General features: G+C 40.0%; 1 protein-coding gene and 1 long non-coding RNA gene across 5 annotated transcripts in view; one reads left to right on the top strand and one right to left on the bottom strand.

Annotated features, from left to right (window-relative positions):
* The window catches only part of EDNRA (endothelin receptor type A), a 61,431-nt gene that overhangs the window by 9,190 nt on the left and 39,566 nt on the right, over positions 1-12,675 (bottom strand). For both annotated transcript variants that reach the window (XM_073892332.1, XM_025874284.2), the window contains exons 4-5: positions 4,820-5,018; positions 648-800 (exon numbers count right to left, since the gene is read on the bottom strand). In XM_073892332.1, coding sequence (XP_073748433.1) covers positions 648-800; positions 4,820-5,018 — 352 coding nt within the window. The remainder of the gene's footprint in view (positions 1-647; positions 801-4,819; positions 5,019-12,675) is intronic.
* LOC141372655 (uncharacterized) overlaps positions 1-12,675 on the top strand; it is a 115,233-nt gene that overhangs the window by 101,769 nt on the left and 789 nt on the right. The window contains exons 6-7 of one of the 3 annotated variants that reach the window (XR_012378041.1): positions 6,693-6,761; positions 11,110-11,200. This is a non-coding gene — a long non-coding RNA (uncharacterized lncRNA). Of the gene's footprint in view, positions 1-711; positions 808-1,627; positions 2,008-6,692; positions 6,762-11,109; positions 11,201-12,675 lie in introns of those variants that run through there. The other 2 variants (XR_012378043.1, XR_012378042.1) reach the window with 2 other exon arrangements.

Below are 12,675 nucleotides of genomic sequence, written 5' to 3'. Positions count from 1 at the left end.
ACCTTTGTGATTCTGTTTTCCAATTGTTTGTATTTTATTTCTGCACCAAGACTGCAAAGCCTGCTTCTTTGTGTCCTGGCACAGTGCCAAGCCCAGTTCAATTCACAGACACACAAACACACATGTTGAATATACTCTTGGCAAACTAAATAATAGTTCCTCTCTATTTGGCTCTGCCCCCAGGGTCACCTGTTTTATCGGCAGGCTCTCCATATTCACAAAAGAAATTCCTGGGGTGCCTGGGTGGCTCAGTCATTAAGCGTCTGCCTTCAGCTCAGGTCATGATCCCAGGGTCCTGGGATCGAGCCCCGCATCGGGCTCCCTGCTCAGTGAGAAGCCTGCTTCTCCCTCTCCCACTCCCCCTGCTTCTGTTCCCTCTCTCGCTGTGTCTCTCTCTGTCAAATAAATAAATAAATAAATAAATAAATAAATACATACATACATACATACATACATACATACATACATACAAAAACTAAAAAGAAAAAAAGAAGAGATATTCCTAATATTATAACTATAAAGAAAACAGTTATAAGACACTATATTTTTAGGAAACCAGGCTACACCGGCTAAATACAGTATGTAGGCTCTCTGTTGTCTGGGACAAATCAGTCTTGGCCAAATTTTCATGAGCTTATGAGGTTTACCTGTTTAAGGTGCTCACTGAGGGCAATTCTCAAGCTGCCGTTCCTTCTGTTTAACATCTCACAGGTCATAAGGGTGTAGAAGATCGCAGTGCACACCAAGGGCATGCAGAAATAGAACCCGAAGAGCCACCAGTCCTTTACATCTTGGTAAAACTGTAAGGTGAAGAAAAGGGAGAGAAAAGGAGGGGCATTATAATCTAAATTTATTGGGCAGTGCCTCTGGTAGCTTCAAAATCTTCACGCCTGCAGGAATGTTTCTATGTGCACGCCCTCTGGTTGTGGCAAAGGGCTTGGGGCTGAAGTTCAGAACTCAGTTAAATTGGGAACTCCAAAAGTCATCCTGGATTTATAAAAGCACATGAAGGAATGGCACTTCAAAATAAATTATCCTGACGAAGATCCGTTTTATGAACTGAAGTTGGTTTTAATTACACAATGGGAGAGCCCTAATCAAGAAAAAGAATTCTCTTCCAAAGCTCATAAAGCATGATTTTGAGATATACAGAATATGTATTTATCTTTACTTATTGATAAGCCTCAAAATTTTGCTACTGCCTGGTTTCCTTTTGCCCCTTGTGGTTAAAGTGTACTTAATGTGAATCTTGTTTGGTAACAGCGAAGGTTATGAATGGCTTGTCTGTGTAGCTTTGGTTCCTGGGAGTTAACCCTTTGCCTGGTATGCTTGCTATGTGACCTCGCAGCCGGCCAGTTTGAGCCATCAAAAACCATGCCCTTTCTCACTCTTGTAATACTTATCACCTGGAAACTATTGAGGCTGAGTATCTTATCTAAAGGCATAGTTAGCATTATCTCCTTGTGGGCAGGATTTGTAAATGCGAGGATTATTCAGTTTTATGTCTTTTTAAAGGAGAAAATTTAGTACCCAATAAAAATGGAAATTAGAAAATTATATCTACATTCTTCCTCCCACTAAATTAATCACCAACTTAGAAATGCTTTCCCCTATGCTCTTTCTCCAGATTGTTTATTTACGAAGGATAATGCGGCCCTCCTGTATCATCTCAGTTCCCACAGTAAAAAATAATCATGCTGCTCTGTGAAAAACTGGACAGTTGCTGAATATAGAAAGAGGCCCAGTAGGCTACATTTGTAACATGTCTATTAAAATAATCTATAAATGGTTCCTGAGGAAAAAAAAGTTCTGGGCAGAGGTTCTTAACTGTTCTTATGCCATGGACTCCTTTGGATGTCTGGTGAAGGCTATAATCCTTTCTGAGAATAACACTTCTATATGCATAAAATAAAATAAGATTACAGTGGTAACCAATTACATTTAAACACAGCTATTGAACTATTGAAAAGAAAATTCTGATATAGTAATAAAGGTGTTTCTTAACAAATTGAGGGAAAAATCTAATGGTGGTCCTAATAACTATCAGAAGTTGAAACAATGATGAGCATAAATGATATTTCAAGATTATCCAACTGTTATTGTGACATGAAAATGTTATTTCTATTAGTGGAAATATAATGGTTCTGTTAAATATGATCATGGTTTGTTGTCTACATTCATAATAGAAGGAAATGATAAATTTCAGTTAGAAGTTAGTGAAAATAAATATGTAATTTCTTTTCCATTTAAGTTCACAGACCCCTGAATTCTATCCTAAGGTTAGTGCAAACTACCAAAGGCATAGGTTTATTCAGGTGTGTTCATATAAATATCTCCCTCTCCACATCACATGGTAGAAAGATTTCAGTACTGAAGTCGAAAAACCAAAAAAAAAAAAACAAAAACAAAAAACAGAACTCTTTAAGTGCACACAAACACTCCTTTGAGCAACCCCTTCACTTGTAACCGGGTTTTCCAGATGCATTGATGACCGGGTGTGAATGCTGCAGAAGTAGCTGCAGAGCGTCTGGATGCTGACCCCTGAGGGGTCTGGGCGGAGTCCCCTGCCCCCTCCAAGGCAGAGGCCTGTAGAGAAAGGGGTCACACATTTCTTTTGAACTGATGTCATCAGCCAGGGTGTGGGGGGACCTCCCTCCAGCCTAGGTTAGAGCAAAGTTGAGGAGGAAAGAATGGAACACAAACTGGGGAATCAAATGAGAAAAAAAGAACAGGAGGAGAAAAAGAATCTAAAAACTTCAGGCTTGGAACGGAATCTAAAAAATGATCAGTTTAAACTCCTACCCGTTACTGAAACCCCCTAAGGTAGCTAGCCTTTGCTTGCCCACTCTATATGGGAGACTCAGTCTTTGCAAAACAGCCCATTTCATTTTGTCTAGTTCACATGATTAGTAAGCCCCTTCTTGACATTGAACTCCTGAAGGCTAGTAAGCCCCTTCTTATAATGAGCCTCTTCTTTCTGACACTTTAGTCGGGAATATCTAGATTGCTTATTCCCAGTGCCCAAATTCTGATAACCTCCTGCCATCTACTTTGTTCTTTCACTATGGAGACTGACTTAATAAAATGGTCAGTAGATAAACAGAATACCTTCATTTTACCATTGCCAGTTTGGCAGTTTTCAAGAGCACTTTTTAAAAAAAAATTTTATTTTATTATGTTATGTTAATCACCATACATTACATCATTGGTTTTTGATGTAGTGTTCCATGATTCATTGTTTGTGCATAACACCCAGTGCTCCATTCAATACATGCCCTCTTTAATACCCATCACCAGGCTAACCCATCCCCCCACCCCCCTCACCTCTAGAACCCTCAGTTTGTTTCTCAGAGTCCATAGTCACTCATGGTTCGTCTCCCCCTCCAATTTCCCCCCCTTCATTTTTCCCTTCCTACTATCTTCTTCTATTTTTTTTTTTAACATATAATGTATTATTTGTTTCAGAGGTACAGGTCTGTGATTCATCAGTCTTACACAATTCACAGTGCTCACCATAGCACATACCCTCCCCAATGTCTATCACCCAGCCACCCCATCCCTCCCACCCCCCACCACTCCAGCAACCCTCAGTTTGTTTCCTAAGATTAAGTATTCCTCTTATCAGTGAGATCATATGATACATGTCTTTCTCTGATTGACTTATTTCGCTTAGCATACTACCCTCTAGTTCAAGAACACTTTTAAATTTAAAATACGAATTTCCAAAGAGGAGAACTGGTCAACTGTAAAACCACTAATTTTGTGAATTTTCCATGTTAGGAAAACATACCTGGAGATGTCTGTAAATGATTAAATGTGGAATCTGAGCTGCATGAAACCTACATCAAAGCACTAAATTATGCTGATTTAAGAGAAATAGTTATCCTTTTGGTTTTTCTCCTCAGTCTACATTTGACTAGTTTGGCAAAGGAAATGTGCATTTTAAACATGTTTTCCAATACATTCAGTTACATAATTAAACTTTTCAGAGAGACATTAATGTGGTCAGGTGTATTAAACGACAAGGAAATTTGTTAAACTAAAACTTTTTTTTTAAAGCTTTTATTTATTTGAGAGAGAGAGAGAATGAGAGAGAGAGAGAGAGAGAGCACATGAGAGGGGGGGAGGGTCAGAGGGAGAAGCTGACTCCCTGCTGAGCAGGGAGCCCAATATGGGACTCGATCCCGGGACTCCAGGATCATGACCTGAGCTGACCTGAGTCAAAGGCAGTCGCTTAACCAACGGGAGCCACCCAGGTGTCCCAAACTAAAACACTTTTTAAGAAGTTCTGCAAATTTATATTATTTGTATATTACATGCAGAATTTGTATGAATATAAGTACATGCAAGTATGGCTTCCTACTTTAAGTTAATAACTCTATCTTTTAAAAAATGTGAGCAATGTGCATTTGCCCAAGTAACCTAAAATACCTATCAGCATGCCTGTCAGATGGAAATTGTTGTGCTGTATTACTTATTATAAAAACAAATAGCACATCTGTCTTTCTTAGTTTGCTTCAGTATATGTTACTGAATTGAACACTGAGTAAGTTTGTTTCAGATTCTGAGTTGTTTGGTGTAGAACAACAGTCGTGTCTACAATTGTGCTATAAGAGCGAAAACAAAATAGTTATTCTGTTCAGGAAGTGAAACCCTCCTGTAACATGTACTTTTCACGCAGCTGAAAAGTACATGAGTGAACTGAAGGAGTAAACCATACTGGGCATTGTAGAGAGACTACCATCAAGTCTTGGCGATGGTAAAGTATAAATGAAGACCTCCCCCGCCCCCCAATTAATTTCCTTTATACTCGCCATACCTCCATGAATTTTGACGTGGCATTGAGCATACAGGTTTTGTGCTGTTCACCCTTGTATTCAAAGGGCACCATGACGAAGCCGATAGCTTCAGGGATGGCCAGGATAAAAGAAAGGATCCAGATGGAGACTATCTCAATGGCAGTGATCAAGGGAATCCCAATTCCCTGGACTCGACTCCAGGAGGCAACTGCTCTGTACCTGAAAAAAAAAAAAAAGGGGGTGGTGGTGGTGAAGGAAAGCAGTCATTAGGAAATTTAAAATGTATTTCAATTAAAGAAATTAGAAATGCTGGAAAGATCTTCCCCTTGGCCAATGATGAATCATTGGCTTTTTAGGAACTTTCCGTGAGCCCTGATGTGAAAAATAAGTGGAACCATGATGAGTTCCACCCCTCTGGGAATCAGTTGCCAGCAGGCCTAAGTCTGAGATCTTCATTTGGGGTTCGGCAAAATCTTGTGACAGATTATAATGTGGCAGCATCAGATAGATTTGCCTGTGTTTTTTTACGTGGGGGGGAAGAATTGGATGATGGAAGGAGTAGTGAAAGCTGCTGGTACTCATTCAGGTCATATCTTATTTCTCTTTATATATTAGAAAAGAAACTTGAGGGAGGTGGGTGGGGGATGGGCTAGCTGGGTGATGGGTATTAAGAATAGCACTTGTTATGATGAGCACTGGGTGTTGTATGTAAGTGATGAACCCCTGAATTCTACTCCAGAAACCAACATTACACTAGGTTAACTAACTAGAATTTAAATTAAAAAAAAAAAAAAAGAAACCTGAAACATTATCTATGAGGTAGATCTAGATACCCTTAAGTGGATAGTAGGCATAAATAGTCCATCATCTTCTCCTTTCCTCTACTCTCACTGTACATCTGGTACTGTGGCCTTGTGCCATGTGACAGCATTAAAAAGTAAACATTTTTGGTAAATGTCAAAGAATGACTGTATCTCTCCCATTATGGTCCCATGCTAGAATAGATAAAATAGAGTTAAAGATACCTTTGTCCCTAATCTTTAGGCTTTATAGTCTAATAGAAAAGAATGGTTCATACCAAAATATAGAACATAAATGTAACAGAACAATGATGTCAATCAAAAAACTGGCATTAAGAAATTGTTTACCTTATTTTTTACTTCAATATTTTTGTAATAATAATCACATTTCGATGTTAAGTCTAGAGAAAGTTTGGTCTCAGAAACTCTGCTTTGACCTGATGTGATGGTCTGATGCTAACGACTTTTAGACCTACTATTAAGATGGGACCTGTGACGTGGTATGGTATTTTTGTGGCTTCATTCTTGAAATGTTTTTTGCTGTTGTAATGGAAAGGAAACATTCTCTTTTTATAGCTTTCATTAGATAATGCCAGAAGAAGACTGTAAAACAGACCAAGGCATTGGGGACAGGTGCACCTGGGTTTGTAGGATACGTGACTTAACGTCAAAGATTTGTCAGTGAAGCCAAGGCAAGCTACCCATATCCCTTATATTTAGTGTTCTGTCTCAGTACATCTATGAAAACACAAGTCATAGGAATTATGCTACTTAGTTCTTCACTGTAGATTAGAACCTATACTTTGGGTATGCACGATGATGCCACATGGCATAGATATAGCACGATTTACTGGAGAAATGTCTTTTGCAAAAGATTTTTAGGGCAAATAAGATTGGTGTCCAATACAAATCTTTAAAGAAGTCTGGATTAGTTCAGAAGAGAATAAAATACAGCTATGCAAACAGACCAAGAAAATCCTTTCACGATATAGCCAAGGTTGCATTTTTAAATTTATGGTTATTTCCAGTGGGATAAAGACTGCTATTTATTTTGCTTTTTATTTCTGTTTACTTTTCTTTGTTGCCTTATTAGACTGGCAGCCTGATGTCCAGTAAAAGCTAAAAGGAATGGAGACAGGATGTCTATATCCTGAGGCTGTCAGTGAGTTATATTTATTTCTTTTCTCCTTTCCCTTAGAGCAACTATCAGGAAAGGTGATTTAAATAAAATGCTTTATCTCCTAAGGGAGTAAGAAAGCCAGATTTCTTAGGCAGGATTGGCGATAGAAGGCGGTTTGAGTAAGAAAATATGGTCAACATGCTCTTATGATGAATACATTCAGAGTGCAGCTTCATTTTATAATGTGCCATAAGCTCCCAGAATATTACATATTTATAATTTAATGTAAATTCAACATTTTAAATAAATAGAAGTAATGTTTAGTGTGTAGTGTAGCAAACCCACATGACTGAGAATTAGATTATTTTCATTTGTAATCACGTTGATTTTGATAACATTTCCATGAGATGAGAAAACAATCGTAAGAACAATTAGAAACAATCATTTGTGATGATGCAGGCAGGGAAAGGTGTGGAAAATCAGAAATACTCGATGTTTCGCTTTCTGCCCGTGGACGCCGCAGAGTAAGCGTCGTTAAAGTCTCCCCTCCCACCGCCGTCATGTCTAAGTCAGAGTCTCCCAAAGAGCCTGAACAGCTGCGGAAGCTCTTCATCGGAGGTTTGAGGTTTGAAGCAACCGATGAGAGTCTGAGGAGCCATTTTGAGCAATGGGAACACTTACGGATGTGTGGTAATGAGAGATCCAAACACCAAGCGCTCCAGAGGCTTTGGGTTTGTCACGTATGCCACTGTGGAGGAGGTGGATGCAGCCATGAACGCAAGGCCACACAAGGTGGACGGAAGAGTTGTGGAACCAGAGAGGGCTGTCTCAAGAGAAGATTCTCAAAGACCTGGTGCCCACCTAACTGTGAAAAAGATTTGTGTTGGTGGCATTAAAGAAGACACTGAAGAACATCACCTAAGAGATTATTTTGAACAGTCTGGGAAAATTGAAGCGATCGAGATCATGACTGACCGAGGCAGTGGCAAAAAGAGAGGTTTTGCTTTTGTAACATTTGATGACCATGACTCTGTAGACAAGATTGTCATTCAAAAATACCATACTGTGAATGGCCACAACTGTGAAGTAAGGAAAGCCCTATCTAAGCAAGAGATGGCTAGTGCCTCATCCAGCCAAAGAGGTCGAAGTGGTTCTGCAAACTTTGGTGGTGGTCGTGGAGGTGGTTTTGGTGGGAATGACAACTTTGGTCGTGGAGGGAACTTCAGTGGTCGAGGTGGCTTTGGTGGCAGTCGAGGTGGTGGTGGATATGGTGGCAGTGGGGATGGCTATAACGGATTTGGTAATGATGGAAGCAACTTTGGAGGTGGCGGAAGCTATAATGATTTTGGCAGTTACAACAATCAATCCTCAAATTTTGGACCCATGAAAGGAGGAAATTTTGGAGGCAGGAGCTCTGGCCCCTATGGTGGTGGAGGCCAATACTTTGCCAAACCACGAAACCAAGGTGGCTATGGTGGTTCCAGCAGCAGCAGTAGCTATGGCAGTGGCAGAAGGTTTTAATTACTGCCAAGAAACAAAGCTTAGCAGGAGAGGAGAGCCAGAGAAGTGACAGGGAAGCTGCAGGTTACAACAGATTTGTGAACTCAGCCAAGCACAGTGGTGGCAGGGCCTAGCTGCTGCAAAGAAGACATGTTTTAGACAATACTCATGTGTATGGGCAAAAAACTCGAGGACTGTATTTGTGACTAATTGTACAACAGGTTATTTTAGTTTCTGTTCTGTGGAAAGTGTAAAGCATTCCAACAAAGGGTTTTAATGTAGATTTTTTTTTTTTTGCACCCATGCTGTTGATTGCTAAATGTAATAGTCTGATCATGACGCTGAATAAATGTGTCTTTAAAAAAAAAAAAAAGAAATACTCGATGTTTCAAAAGTGATGTCTATTTGGAATATAATGATACAACACACATATACGCAAATATGTTCTCCTCACTAGGTGTGATCATAAACATCCTTCAGTGGAGTTGGTGTATACATATGACATCCCCACTTGCCATAGAAAATCTGCAAGTGTAGATTCAACCACTAACAACTGATTGTCCAGAAATGATGTCTCCTTTTGGAAATGCATTCTGCACTTGGCTTCTACTACATTCTTCTGTTTTTTCTCCAACTGATCCATCTCATCTCCTTGGCTGGAACCTGCTCACTTCTCAAACTCGTAGCATTGGATTCCTCCTTAGTCCTTGGACCTCTTTTCTACTCTGTTGACACACTTTCTTTTAGTGATCCAGCCAGTCTCATGGCTTTTAGTATCATTTAAATTTTCTAAATACTGATAATTAATTCCCAAATTTATAACTCTAGCCTAGAACCTCGCCTCTAGCTCCAGACTTGTCTATCCAACTGCTTGACTGAGATGGTCACTCGATATCTAGTAGGCATTGGAACTCACCCAAGCCAGACTCCTGGTCCTCTTCCATGACAGCCACCCTGACCTCTCTCCAGTCTTTACCATCTCAGGCCCAAAATTTGAAGTTAGCTTTCACTCCTCTTTTTCTCTTCGTTACCACACATCCAGTTCTTTAGCAAACCCTGCAACCTCTTCCTTCACGATGCATCCAAATGCAACCACTTCTCACTACCTATCCTGTAGCTTCCGAACCATTCTCCCTGCATCCACTTTGTCCTCCTGCACTCTGCCCAGAGTGAGCCTGTTAGCTCGGAAGTCCATCATGTCATCCCTCTGTGAAATCCCCCAGTGGTTTCCCACCCCAGTGGGACTGCCTACTGGTGTCCTCAGAGCTGCTTCCTCATCTCCTTCTTTGCTCATCTATTCACAGGGTCCTTCCCTGAATATGCTATTTGAAATTGCCAGAATCCCCTCCAGACTTACCCTGACCTGCTCACCCCGATTTTTGTTTCTCCATAGCATTTATTACCATGTAACCAATCAAGTATTTTATTTATTTTGTTTATTGCTTATGTCCACCCTTGTCTTTAAAATACAAGCTCCATGAGGGCAGACATTTTATATGTTGGTCATAATACCTAGAATAATAGGTACCAAATCAATATCTGTTGAATTAAGTGTCTTTGTTTGTTTCCTGGCCGTGTATTTATTTTTATTGGCTAAAGCCAATAAAACACACTACATTCTGAGCATTTTCTCATTTTTCAAGCTGTCCCTGACTAGGCAACAGATAAAAAGCTATTACTTTTAGAATCCTAGAATCAAATAATTAAAAAAAAACCCACGAGGGACCCTTGGGCTGGTCTTTCTCCCCTTCATGTTCTACTAGTTGGGACCCTGAGGATTAGAGTGTTACTACATCCTCTGCCTGGTCTCCTGTGAATGTGGGGAGCCTGGACCAGGGCTCTGGTCTGCCAACTCCCAGGGGAGTCTTTTCCCATGACATCACCTTGTGTCCTGTTATGTGATGTACCGAGATAAAAGTATAAATTACATGTTTTACTTATGTAAAGATGTTTGCTACTGTATATGTCTATAAATATATTTTTACATGTTTTCAAGGCCAAAGGCATTTAATGCATGTTTTTGAATTTTTGAGGTACCATCTGGGATGGTCACTAAATTTTAAAATATTTATTATTGAATGTGCTTTAAAACAATATAAAATAAAACAAATTCAAAAGATACTGCTTCAATAAAATCTATTTTTATTTCCTCTTATTCTTTGTCTATTTCTATTTGCATAAGCATAATCTAAGTATATATTACAGTCATATCAATTACAATTTTATTTTTAGTTTTATCCACTTTTCATTATAAAAAATGTCCCTGGTGTGCCTGGGTGGCTCAGTCAGTTGAGCATCCAACTCTTGATTTCAGCTCATGGTCATGGTCTCAGGGTCCTGGGATGGATCCCTGAGTTCTCAGTGGGGAGTCTGCTTGGGATTCTCTCCCTGTCCCTCTGCCCCCCCCCACCCCAGCTTGCTCCCTCTGTCTTCTCTCAAATAAATAATCTTTAAAAAAATGCCCTTATGCTTCTACAGAAGCATGGCATTTATTAATTTAATAGCTACACAGTATAACTGGATATTGATACAGTTTACTTAAATATTTCTCCTAAGTTCACATCAATTTTAGTGTCTCAAGATTGTGAATAACCCATCTATGAATATGTTTGTACATATAGTTTTTTTTCTCTTTTTGAATGATTTTCTTGGATTAATTATCTTGAGTGGGATTATCGAATCAGAGAAGGACACGGTAGCTGAAGTACTTTAAAAAAGTTTCTATCAGGTGCCTATCAATACCTGCCTACATTAGAATTTATTATTTTTCCTTCAGTTCTGTCACTTCCATTAAGTCTTTGCTTCTATCCTTACCTATGCACATTTTTAACTAACAGCAAATACAATCATTTGTAATGTTTGTTCATGATTTATACCTCTTATGTGATAGACAAACCAACTGCCATACAGAGGTTTGGAGGCAAAATACCAGCAGGAAGAATTTGAAAGAGAAACCAGGCATGGTGGATTAAAAGATAGCGGTGAGTACTTTCACACTTCTACAACTGAGTCTTCCTTCCTTCCTTTCTTTTTTTTTTTTTTTAAGATTTTATTTATTTTTTGACAGAGAGAGAGACAGCGAGAGAGGGAACAGAAGCAGGGGGAGTAGGAGAGGGAGAAGCAGGCTTCCCGCGGAGCAGGGAGCCCGATGCGGGGCTCGATCCCAGGACCCTGGGATCATGACCTGAGCTGAAGGCAGACACTTAATGACTGAGCCACCCAGGCGCCCCTTCAACTGAGTCTTTCAATTGGGCTGGCTTGTGACTGCTTGGACCGGCTAAGTAGAGCTGGGAGGATGCTTTGTGGGTGGCAGGCCTGGCCTCTGAGCAGAGCTGCAACTGCCTCCCAGAGCCTTGGGCCTGTCTCAGAGGACGTGCTGAGAGGTGCTAGACTACAGGAGAGGGAGTGAGGCTCCAACGAGCTCAGACTTCCAGCTGTTCTTGCCAATGGGCTAGTCATGTGTCTTGGATCCAAGAGACAGGCTTAGCCACCAGCTTAAATCCACCAAAAGACCCAGGCGAAGTGACAAGTTGTGGAAGAATTGCCCAAATTCCTACCCCACCACATGGTGAGATAATAATAAAATGGTGGTTGTCTAAAGCTGCTAAGTTTTGGGGTAGATTGTTATCAAAGAAAAAAAGGATAGCAAAATTAACCAGTCGCTCGATCTTGTCAATAGAATTAAGATAAAAGAATACCTAACTATGTGCAACAGGGCACAGACCCCAAAATGAGATCCCAAGTTGCCCTACAGTCAGCGTTGGCTTTGTCTCTGTCCCAGCCCTGGGTTCTCTCTTCTGGCTTTGACTCCCCTTTCATGTTTCCCCTACCGTCATGCAGCAAAGGGAAATCATACCGCCAGGAGAATAAGGACAAATCAAGTCTGACTCTAAAAATGCAGTTTTCCAGAAAACCACTTTCACGTTTCTTGACTTAGGATAAACCTTTGAGAACATCATAGAAACCACTTAGCAATTACTTGAAATGCTGGGATGAAGAGCCTATATTGGCTTTTGAATTTGAGGCTTACCAAACAAAACTGCCTTATTCATAGGTCTCTGCAACTTTTCCAGGTATCTAATTATACATTCTTCCTGGAGCAGTTTTTAAGAGAGTTTTATCTTTTTACAGCCTCCTTCCCATGCAATTTTTAACTACAAGTTAGAGCTGTACCCAGACCTTTTTACTGGTCTGACCCCATCATTTTCCACTTTAAACACGACAGTTAACTTTACAAAGAACAGCACTGAATTCCCCTTCCATTCTGCCTCATCTATTTTTCCCCCCAAACAAACTCAAAGTAACATCTGAAATTTGTCACTTATGGCATGCAAAAATACCTATTTTAATTGTTGGTAATGGCTGATTAGTCCTATTTTTTGGGGGAAAAATTCATTCATGTTAGAAGTATATTGCTGTAGCATTAAAAAAAAAGTCACTGATAAAGCTGAGTAGA

This window comes from Callorhinus ursinus, unplaced genomic scaffold (assembly GCF_003265705.2).
Source record: "Callorhinus ursinus isolate GAN/ISIS: 27379988/994484 unplaced genomic scaffold, GSC_fseal_2.0 scaffold4, whole genome shotgun sequence".
Taxonomy (NCBI): Eukaryota; Metazoa; Chordata; class Mammalia; order Carnivora; family Otariidae; genus Callorhinus; species Callorhinus ursinus.
The sequence above is the reverse complement of the archived record's forward strand: the minus strand, read 5'-3'. Positions and strand labels throughout refer to the sequence as shown.